Source organism: Camponotus floridanus, unplaced genomic scaffold, assembly GCF_003227725.1.
Source record: "Camponotus floridanus strain SB8 unplaced genomic scaffold, Cflo_v7.5 scaffold19, whole genome shotgun sequence".
NCBI lineage: Eukaryota > Metazoa > Arthropoda > Insecta > Hymenoptera > Formicidae > Camponotus > Camponotus floridanus.
Genome location: NW_020229314.1, coordinates 2,432,685 through 2,445,499, shown reverse-complemented (window position 1 = coordinate 2,445,499; position 12,815 = coordinate 2,432,685). Strand labels below are relative to the sequence as shown.

Genomic DNA, 12,815 nt, shown 5'->3' with positions numbered 1-12,815 from the left:
TAAATAAATAACCGTGGTTCAAAGAAAATGACACAATATATTAATTTATCTTTTATATCACAGCAAATGTATGCATTCTAATGTTATGTTTTTTTATAAATTCATTTAACACTTCTTCAGTATCTACATCAGTCATCTCATGATAAATATTTAACATTGAAATTTAACTGATCTTGAGACATTGTCCGTTGTCTTGGCATTATCCGTTTATGATTGTCAGGTCTGGATTTATCTGGATCATTCCTAGTGCCGCCCCTGACTATGGTTGTAAAACACTTTTCTTATGTAAATTTGTGCTCGGTAACCATGCTATTTAAAAACGCGTGTTTTTGAGTCTTTTATGCGACACATTAGAAAATAATTCTGTGTAAGAATAAGTACTTATATATTCCTAGAATAAAAACATGTTCATTCAAACAGACGAGAAATACCATTTAAAATTTCCCAACTCTTTTGTATACATTTTACAATCTGCAATTCTATGAAAGACTGCGCGAGCGATTTATCTTGAAAAAGCACGTGTGCGAATATATATCATGTTTATTTATAACTGAGAGAGAGAGAGAGAAACTTTTGCATTCAGTTTTGCATATTACTTAAATTGAAGACAATCATCGAATCGATATATAGTGTTGTTCGAAAGCGATCTCCTATTATCTGGTTGACTTTACATAGTTACGTCAGCGTCATTACGTAGAATCATTAGCTAAGGACTGATAATTCGCAAGAATAAAAATTCAGCAAATATTGCTATAATTTTCCTCAAACATGTCAAAGTCAATTATCGGATAATTCATAAATGTAGTAGAAAAATATTTGAATTATATCAGTCTATTTCTGTTTTTTCTTTCTCTCTCTCTAGCATTAATTTCATCATCATTTTTCTTTCTCTCTTTATCTATAAAAATTATAAATTATTTTATTTTAATTTCGTGAGATCAATAGTTTCACATATTTTAATATCCAACACATTTTATTGTATTTTGTAATTTTTTTTTGTAACATCCAATAATAAAAAAAAATAATATGAATTTCAAGGGAATTAATTTCTTAAAAATTGAAAAAATATAATGCATTGCAAATCAGTATTTTCACAGTTTTTTCACGGTTTAAAACTTTTCCAAAAAATTGTATGTACGAATATTAAGATTAATTATGAAAATCTGAAGCAGTGACAGTTATTTGTTTATTTCAAGTCACGTTTATATTAAAATCACCTGAAACTGGAAAAACCACGATATAAAATAAGATATATAATGATAATTAAGTAAGATAGTATCTTTTATCGGCAAAATCTTGAAACAATTCTTCCGGAAAAAATTTGATTAATTGTCTTTTATTGCAACTTTTTTTGAGGAAATTTCAAATATTATATGTTTATATTTCATTAATTAAATTTCTTCTATTTTCTGATATTTTTCTTCTATTACAACTTTTCCTTTTGGGAATTTTTAATATTATAAACATTATACATATTTTACTAAATGTCTCGATTCCGAAATTATTATAAAACTTCAATACACTCAACAGAATAATCTAATTAATTTAGAAAAAAAACTTCGATGAAAGGAATTATTAACGTAAAAGGTATATTTAATTTTTGTCGTTTTTTTTCGAAAATATCTCTTATATTTAATATAAAAATTAACTAATTGTACTAATTGTTACTATTACTATACGTAATTGTAATATAATTAACAAAATATCTTAAGTCATTATTGCATTTGATCAATCGAATTCATTTCAAAATATTGACATGATTGAGAATAAGATATTTCTGTAAACGCGAGGATCCTTTTTTGTTGGAATATGATAAATGCGCGCCGAAATAAGCGGATGTTAATCATTGACAAATAATAGCTAAGACTAGGCATGTTCTCTATTAAGTAAGAATGAAGGCCAAGTCACGGAGAGTTTATTGGCCCAGATCCAATCGCGTTTTATCCGTGATCACATCACTGAATGCACTCTTTTGCGTATTTCCCATACCACTAATTGTATCTAGTATCGGTCATTTCAAAATTGATCAGGAGGAAAAAGAGCCAAAATGAAGATCTGATGGATGACAGCTCGAATAGATGACTCATAATGCGCGAATAGATGACTCATAATGTCCGGAATAAATATCATATCACAGAGAAATCTGCTTTGAATATTAAATATATTTACGCTTAAATGCCAAATATCTGTTCTCTGAAATAGTTTTTGTTCTTACTATTAATACTTTTTTTAAACAAAATTATAAATATATTTTTTTGAACAAAATTATAAATTATAAAATTAATTTGTTATTTAATTTAATACAAAGATATATATTTATATGTATACATTAATTTTTTTAAAGAGCTCAGTTTCCAAAAGAGTTTATTGTAAATAAAGAGTTTATTGTAAATAAAATAAAATGTTTTTTAAATGATTATATCACAATTATCTGCATAATTGCATTATTAATGCGACTTTATATTAAATACAATAAAAAGAAACGGCAATAAAGCGAATTAAATAACGATAAAGCGACATATTAGCGAGTACTATAACTAACGCGATGAAAGTAACGCGTGTTGAATTCACAAATAAAATAATAATCGAGCGATTGTTTATAAAAAGAAACATTGAAACGAAGCGAGATCCTTGACATTTATGGCGACATTTATATGGTAAGTGATAAGTGTACGCAGATAAATGAAAATACATTGGCATCTCGGTCCAATCTGTACATGCCTTCTACATACTTAATAATGCACGAGTTTCGTTCAGTTTTCAAAATGTCGTCAACAAAAATCATCTTGATTATTCTTAATTGTTAATATTACTATAATATAATTATATAATTATTAGTATAATTATATAATTATTATAATTATGCAATCTGTATTTTATATTTATTTCTTGTAAAAAAATTTTACGATAGAATGAATAAAAAAAAAAGATTAATTTTAACGTAAAATTATACGTAACATTTTTATTTGAATCTCAATTGATCTCGGCTGTTTAAGAATTGTGTACTTATAATACGTGACACGCGAAGAAGATTTAAAGACATGATAACAGATCATAAAACAAAGTACCGGATATCTTTAAATGACGCTGATAGAACGTTGGCGTAATAACGGAACCATTTAGCGAAAATAGAGACAGGTCATGCATTATTCGATATTATTATTAGGCTTCTGTCTCTATTCTGGCACGCAACCTAGCTCTGACAGGTCATTTCCGTATTAAAAGAAGCGTCCGCTTCAAGTTTTCTAAATTCTGCAATGCACTGCACTTTGTCCTGCACTCGGGACATATCGAGAAAAATGCCTAGTGTCACCTCTTGGACGCTGAATCCAAGAAACTTCGACAATACATAGACATGTGCATGACAATTCTTTATAAACGGTATTCATTATTACATTCAATCTGAATTAAAAACACTACAATTCATCAAACTCAGCGATATTTGACACCTTATTCATATTAATTTCCTGTTTACAGCGCATCCGAATGCGGTAGCAGGCATAAAAAAATTAACATCAGCAATATATTTTGGAAAATCGATCGCTTAGAATTTTATCAATGGATTATTAGACGTAATATTGCTATGTAAGGATCGATGCGTTAGTTACCGGGTATGAGAAAGAATTCGAATAGAAAGAGAGAAAAAGACATTCATTGATATCGATCACGTGAAAGATAATATACCGACATTGTTGACATTGAGCGTATTTATTGTATTACTCATATCAGTTTGCGCCATATTTGGAAAGTACGTATGCAAAAAGGAAACAATTTTGTCCAAGACTCGCTTTAAATGATCTGCAATCCATAAAATACAATTTTATATATCATTTATAATTTTATATGATATATAAAGAAATAAAATACACACATATAAAACATGTGTAGGATATGCATTAAAAATGGCGTATAAAATTATATAAGTGGCGTATAAAATTATATAAACAAATTTGTGTTAAATTGTATTAATCGTCAAAAAGTAGGTGTAATATGTATATAATAACAATTATTAACTTTTATGAATATTTACAGAAGATTAGATTTTTAATTAAATATTCTTAATTAAATATCTGATTCTTAATCATTAAAATTATCATAATTTCGCTAAAAAAAAATTATGTGATATAGTATAAATTCCTTTTCGTAAAAAAAAAAAAAAATCAAATTATCTCTTACATAAATTAATGGTATATCAATATACTCGAGGCTGTCATAACAAAACCTGTCGAATGTGTCATTCGCGAAAATGATTTCGCAACAAGTTATCCTAATGGCGCCGCCTTAAGAAGAAACAATCGCGCAGGGGATTAGCATCGATCAATAAGTCAATCAGTATGAGTGCTTGCACACATATGATGATGTCGGGCACTTCCAAGTTGTCCTCGGGCGCTTACGGCGTCCGTCGTCGTCGGCAGTCGTCGAGCACGTGGGGCCGGTGGAAATAACCCCGACACACACGATCTTACAAAGGATCGCTCGCGTGTGTGCGCGTGTGTATGTCCAATGGACGCACATTGTCGCGCGAAACACACACGCACACAGAGAAGAGCAACTCGTCGAAAGAACTCCAGAGAAAGAGGGGCAAAACGAGAGAGCATCACTCGAGGCGAACCGCGACAATTGGCAGGAGGACAGAGGAAGAGGGGAGGGTGTAATAGCCGTGTCTCGTGCACGTGAAGCGTTTGACGGTCGCTCGTGACGTGTGTGAGCACGATTACCGTGCACAGTGCACACACCAACACGCACCGCGTGCGATGCGTCAGCTGTCGGGGTATATATGCAGATATTCAGAATTCGTCTGAAAAAGCTTCTGTCGTATGTAAAAATACGCTAAATTAGAATCCAAAATCAAGGCTAATTATAGATCAATTATTATGAAATGGAGTAAATTTATCTTACTAAAAAACGACGATTATACGAATTTTATTCGCATCTGTTTTAAGAAATATATGTATATATTTAATCAATGTTATTTCATTAATATTTATTATATTAAATTTTTGTTATTTTATATTATTCACAGATACATACACATATACATGGCGTATCAAATTAAACAGAGCTGTAGTAATAAAATACGAGGCGTCGTATATATTTATAATAATATCAGGAACAAGATATGTATTCTATGCATCTCTAACAATGCAAACAAGCAGCAACAAAGTATGCATCTTGCATGCCGCGCTACATGTCGGCACGACGATTACGCGAGTAGCGAAGAGCTTGCAGAATACGAAGGAGAATCTCATAAAGGGGCATTCAAAACTAATAGCATTACTGAATATAATTTTCAATAATAAATAAATATATATATATATATATAATTTTTTATTATACATAATATTTTTTCTTACTAAATATAATTTTCAATATTAGTAAAAAAATATGTATAATAAAAAATTATATATATATATATATATATATATATATATACAATATATAATATATAATTTTTTATTATACATATTTTTTTACTAGTATTAAAAATTATATTTAGTAAAAGAATATATATAATAATTATGATAATAATAATAATAATTATTATTATATATATGTTCTATTGAATTGCTACATATTACCATTAGACGTTCCAAAAATATTCGAAATATTTGAAAGAAAACATTTTTTAGCATTTCAATAAATAATAATAATAATGAACGATGTATGCATCACAACGAAAATATTTTTATAATAATCAAATTTATGATAAAACAACACATAGTATACTTCGATTTAACGACCCAAGATAAAGAGATTTAGATAAATTTTCCAAATGCCGAACAGTCATCAATAATTAGATTGACGATAAAAGATAAATTTAAGCGAGAAAAACTTTCTACAAGCATACTTAGCGTCACGTAATCGCGACAGAATGATACGAGGTAGCAGTTCATCACGTAGGAAGAACGTAACCATCCGATAAAGGCCTATCTCGTAAAAACGAAGAAACCGATATACAGTAGAAGTGCTTAAGATCCTTGGATCTCTCGTTGCAGCCGTATCGAATTATGACGTCAAAAGCGAGAAATTATATAAAACTTTTCTTGCGTTAAACGTCGAAACAGATTAGCTTTTTCTACATGTCATCACTTGCAGCAATATACTCTTTTTTCAGATTGTGAATTAATAAATAGATATCAATTTTCAAAAACAACTATCATGAATTGAATGTATATAATGACATTTAAAAAAAAATTTTATGTTTTAATAATGGAAGACAAAAAAATGTAAGCAATTTTTTACGCTTTTGACATCACAGTTCAATATGATTACATTGATTGACTGATTTTAAGGTTCAGCAACTCGCTTAAAAAAATGATATCGAGAACATCTCACACATTTTGATAGAGATAATAAAATATAAAATATATTTTAGTAGTTATATATATAAGTATATAGCACATATATTATACATAGTCACTAAAAAAATATGTATAATTTTATGTTAAAATATGTAAATATAAATTTTTCCATGCCAGGTACCGATAAATTGAAGCATAATTCCTTGAAACAGAAAAAAAATTTGTAACAAAACATATTTGTTAAATATGATAATGATTTACGAAAAATAAAAGAAGTAAGAATAACGATCTATCATTAAGAAGAAAAGAATTTTTGAAAAAGATTGAACTTTGATCTGACCAAAATTTCGCTACAGATTTAAGCTTCGTTATCGATGATTTATAGTCACCTATCGCCTCTCTCTCGCATCTTTCGATAAATTCGATAGGCAATAAGCTATCGTAATCGTCCAAAAGCGATAAAAAATTGGGGTTACATACAGAATACTTATTGAGAATCTTACGCCTTTTTCTATTTACGGAATCACTTTATCATGACGAAAATTTCTCCAATATTTTAATTTTGTCAAGAATTTCTCAGCTCCATAATCTTTCTTAGGATTAAAACTGATTCTGCGAAAATTGAATTTATTGAAAATTTAATAAAAGATTTAAAAAAAATTTATTTCCACATATATTTGTGAAATTCCTCAAAATTTGTAATCTTTTCTCTTTATTAATTTCCATCTAAACACACACGCTAATTTAGATGTTCTTTTTTTTTAAAGATAAATTCTATCACAAAAATAGATAGAACAATATGCCGGAAGTATTAGAACTAAATGTATAGTGTGTTGTATATTTGTACATTATTCACGGTGATAACGACTAATTGTAAATGTACGAGTCATTCGGTGGCCTTGACGCGTATCACAAGAAAAACGCGCTCATGCGTTTTCGAATGTTGCTTATACGCGTATGTCGAAAAATTCCGCTGTGATTTTCTTGCAACGGAAAAATCTCATTCCGACAAACAGATTACGCTCGGGAAGTCGCGATAAAGCTCAACGTTATGTCTATCTATTGCACTTCAATCCAAATTGCGGTCGTTCTCACCCATGCGTCATCATCTCGCGACAGCGAGTGTCACGTTTCTTATCATTATGTGCCTTCTGGCCACTTGAGTCGCCTAGATGTAAGCTAATTTAATCATTCGTGATAACGTGATATACATTTTTTTATATATTACATTATGTTACATTTATAACATTTTTTTTCATCAGCCTCATTCTCTCTCTCTCGTATACTAATAATTATTACAGCATTGCTATTTATAACTGTTTACACGTTGTTCGTTTAAATAACAACTCATCACCTTTTCGAGATACTCATTCATCTAGTCTTTTCCTTATTGTTACTAATAGAACTTTATCATTTTTTAAAATTGATAATATTGCATAAGCATCAGATCAATAATTACAAATTTAAATATTTTATTATAATACTATCTTCGTCAAATAAATTTGATTTTTTGTAAATTATTGTCGGGATACGCGGCATAGAATTCCTGTGCAATTTTCGCATATTTGTACTGTACTGTAAAGCAAAATTTATAATCTTAAGAAATTAGGAGCATTTATGTAACTGTTTACACAGATGATAATCCCTGTCAGAAACGATTCGTCGATGCAAAAAATCAGCAAACAACTATTATTCTCGTCTGAGGGAAGCATCTTTGCAAGACACTTTTGTCAAAGAAAGAATCAATACAGAATTGCATTATATAGTCTTGGGTCAATATTGTTTCGAGAAGAGAACGCGGAATAATGTATCAGTAAGGTATTCATTAATACCTACTTACTGATACATTATTCCGAGAACATACTTTGAATGTACCACTATAATTACTTTATAATAGTCTACAATTATAGCTCTACAATTCCGACTACCTACTTTGATATTCTACGTATTTACGGTTTTATTTTTATCACGCAGGTATAATATAGATCTAATTAAATTTGCGAGGTGAATATATTACTGCGTATTGAGGGTTCTAGATTAAATTAAACCGGCGAAAATCCGAAAAATATATTCCCGAAACACACCTAGGAGGGACAAATATTTGTTGAACAATAACGAGCAATAACGTTAAAATTCACAATCAGTCATGCGAGTGCACGAAACTTTGGCATACTTTTGTTTATTTTTCGCAGAAACAATAAAAAGCTATGTTTTAATGCAAATATATGTAAGTAAAAAGTTGCGAAATATTAAGAATTTAGTCACAAGATAAATACATATGCATGTATGATCTGTTACGAATAACTTTTAATTTAATAAATATTAATTGTAAAATATCTTTATTATATATGTTTGATTTTTATAATAATACGTGTATATGGTATATGTAATTATTTAAATATTTATAATTTTGAAACATGTCTAGATGATAAAACTCGAAAAAAGCCACCAATGGGGAAAATGGACAAGCAGCTGATCATCGTGTGTTACAATTACGTAAACATGTGAGCAGTCGGTAACAGTATAGTCGGAAAATGTGCGAGTGCCTCGAGCTAGCATAATTTGGCATACTTGCAATATAAATAATAATGCTGTTGAAAGCTTTTAAATTTTCCATTAATTTTATAGATTTTAAATTCTATTTAAAAAATTTAACTTTGCAAAACACGACGTGCTTTGGAAGAATATTTAAGAATTATACAAAAATATATATTATATACATATTTATACACATTTTCTTATTTATATTTTTTATATAAATTATTTTAATCAAACTATTATTAAATTAATTTTACTTGAAAATACCGATCTCAACAAACATAAATTAATGCATAACGCTTGCCTCATGAATATGTATGTATGTTTCTGTATAGAATTGTAATATATCTCCTTTCAAAAATATTTTATTCTAAACAATGTAAATTTGATATTTTAACGTTTAAGATGAATAGAAATTTAAAATTCTCGAAATATGCGATAGCTTGATTTTGATAATTTTTTAAATATATTTGCAATTAAGATATCAAATTTCTGTAAGTTTCTTATAGAATCTATTACAACATTGTAAAATAAAATATACATTAGAGAAATACAGTGTATTCTTTTCACAAGACTATATAGATAACCGTTGCTCTTCGGTGCTTCGCAGAATCGAGATTAGCTCCCCATCATAATCTTAAACGACAGGGCTCGTGGAGAGGAACGCCAAGAGCGCAAACATGTCGCGCACAGCCGGATCGAGCACGTGGTCTGTCGTTACGCTCTGTCGTCTCGATGAAATGTCGCCCGCGCGCGCGTGGGTCTCGTCTCGAATTACACCGTTTCCCCCTATCTACGTGTGAAAATTGCCGAACGAATTTCCACGAATGCTCGAGTCTGCTCCATTTTCCTCCACTTGCCACAAAGGTCACAATTCAACGAAGACACGTGGAAATCTCGCTTAATCGCCACGGCTATTCTTACACAATTGATGTCAATGACGGAATATAAATATTCGAGCGAGGAGAACGCGGGGAAAATGACACGAGGAAGCTCGAGAGGAAGCCTCGAGCGTCCTCGAAATTCGTCGTCCCGCTCGCGAGCCTCGTTCCCTGGCATCGCGTCGATGAAATCGCTCGCGAAATGGAAAACGTCCGCGTGGCCGTGCATACGTACCTCTTCTTTTCCGCGCAGGCCGATCCTCCTCGTCGAGCCCGGGTTGCTCCCACACCAGCACGTGACCGTTTCGACCCCCGTTCTCGCTGATCCTGCCGCCGCTCATCTCGGAAACACAGGGGCAAGACTCGGGAAAAAGACTCGACGCACGGAAGAAAAACTGGCTCGTCGGACGGACGTTGCGTCTGACGCGATAACAGCCGACTGTTCACACGCGCGCAAACTGCTTCTCCAACACTCTCTCAAGCCGAAAAGCGAGGAACGAAAGCGCGCGCCTGCGTTCTTTTTTTATACCGGTCGGCCGACGATGGCGATGGCGGTGACGACGGCGACGACGGCGTCGGGGAAGGCAACGGCAGGCGACATTCGCGTGCGTGACACGGTGGCAAGGGTGAAGGCGCGGAGACGAGGTTAATTCGCCGCGTGATACGAAACGATACTGACTCGAGGATCTGGGACTCCGGGACCGGCCGGTCGCTCGCTGGCTGCTACGATGATAATGACGATCGTGAGCGAGCGATTGGACTCGTGGCGGGCCGGCTGTGCCAACCGCTCGGCCAATCGGGGCGCAGCGCGGCAAAAGTCACGACCGCCGGCGCGAAATTCAACTTACGCGCGCGGAGGAAAATCTGCACGACGTATTTCGCATTCTCCTTATTGATGAAATTAATTGCATTATGTGCCGTGAATGGGAAAGTGAAATTGCGCTTCATTTAATACTCAATAACGAGAAGCTTATACATCTTAATCATTCTTAAAATTCATTTCCTTCCTAAAAAACATTACTATCTTAATTTTTAGCAGCAATTCTTGTTATAATAAAATCTTTAAAAAAATTACAATCCATTACAAAGAGCTAAAACGCGAAAAGAGAAGAAAAAAAGCATCGTTTATATATTAACATGTAAAATTAGAGATTTTTTTTTAAAGATTATTTTACATATATAGAATAAAATTCAATGAAGTTTAATTGCTTACTGATCTCTCTTTTTAATTCCAAGAAAAAAATATTCTCTCTCGATTAAACTTGTTATTTTTAATCGATTTTCAAAAAGAAAAAATTTTAATTTTTCAATAACTTTATTAATAATATTTTCAAGATTTGTTTTAATGAGTACTGTAAATAGATGACTTGTTGGCTTTTTAAAGGTCACTAAAAATAAGAATAACTTAACAATTGTTTGTGTAGAGATAATATGTATATGAGCTGCAAGTTCGAATAACGAATAACGAACATCTATCGGGCTTCATTCCAACAAAGGCATCTGCGTATTATGAAACCATATTACTCACTTCTGACCTACGAACTCGAAAATTAAGTAAATTATTGTCGTGTCAGATGTATCACTGTTCATTCATTCCACGCTGCTTATCAATATAAATTGTTTAAAATCAGAAAAAAGTGAAATTGACATGGGTCTTCAACATATATAATTCCATCCAGCGAGAAGTATCAAGATAATAGGAGACATTCTTCTAAGATTGCGTTTCACTCAATGAGAATATTTCCATACACATTTTTCGCATGAAAAAAACGTAAATAAGGAAAATCCAGAAGAAATTCTTATCATTCATTCACACAATAAACAGGAATATTCATATTTTTTTCTGCAAATTGCAAATTCTTTCCTATTTAATAATATTTCTCCATAAAAAATTGCATAAGATACAATTCGAGATTTATAAACTAAAAGAAAGTTATAGGTGAAATTAATTTAAATTAAAATTATGTGTTGCATAAGATTACATCTCCGATTTACACCTGATTACGTTAGATATCGTAAGAAGGAAAAACTGAGTCATTGTAAAGATAGTATCATAGTGTTTCGCATACATGATGAAAAATCTCTTGGAACCTTCGTTATTTCATTCATCGTAAAGCAGATCAAAATAAATTATTTATGAGAATAAAAAAATTGTATATGGGAGACAGTTTTAAAAAAGTTAAACTGATACTGTATTATGTCATTATGAATTATAACACATAGTTTGTTTACATAACTATTATAATGTAAAATTTTTTATCTTCTTTACAATTTTTTCCTTTCTCCTTTTTTTGACAACGTCAAAAGTTTTGCAATAAAATAATAGAATTTTATGATTATTATTATTGCAAATAATTTCATTTCTTGAAGATCGAGAAAAATATAATTTACAGTATTTAACATCTCATATGTAACAAAAAAATATAATTAATCGCAATTAATGCTAATTTAAATTCAATTAACTCTCTTATTTCATGTAATTTAATTTCGATTCACGAGTTGGCCGTCAAAGGCAGATTAGAAAAGACATCGATCAGATAGGGACAAAATAACCGCGTCAAGTCGCGTAGGATTTTTGGCACGTTAAAAATTGATCAGTTATTAATAACTTACCACGCAATTTTATTTCTGGCTATCGTTTCGCGAAAACGTTCGAAACAAACTACATTTACATGCTTCTCCAGCGTTGGAGTTATATGACGTATGTTGAGATGCAATCGCGCTTTAACATCGGAGAAGTACCGCTGATGATCAATGATCATCTCAATATGTCGATGCGTAGGCGTTTTCTATTTGCGTCTGGTAAAGAACATTTTATCTCAAGGTCTTGATTATCTATGATTACGAAAAATTTTCCGCCATCTTTTAACGATTGACGATTATGATGTACATGTACATGATTGAAAAGACATTTTCTTCTATTAATATTTCCGATAATAATTAAGATATATGCTCCAGCATATCTCCTCACATTTATCTCTCACGAAAAATTATCGATATTAAAATTAATATAAATTCTAAGATAAACATCAATTCGTCGAGCACAAATTACATAATAGACTTTTGGTTCTCTGAAAGTTAAAAGCTCAGAAAA

General features: G+C 31.3%; 1 protein-coding gene across 2 annotated transcripts in view; it reads right to left on the bottom strand.

Annotated features, from left to right (window-relative positions):
* Positions 1 to 12,815, bottom strand: part of LOC105248072 (putative inorganic phosphate cotransporter) — a 37,819-nt gene that overhangs the window by 8,465 nt on the left and 16,539 nt on the right. The window contains exon 1 of one of the 2 annotated variants that reach the window (XM_011252646.3): positions 9,957 to 10,062. The exons of the other annotated variant lie outside the window; for it this stretch is intronic. Within the exon in view, the coding sequence (XP_011250948.1) occupies positions 9,957 to 10,062 (106 nt within the window). Of the gene's footprint in view, positions 1 to 9,956; positions 10,063 to 12,815 lie in introns of those variants that run through there. 2 annotated transcript variants of the gene reach the window in all.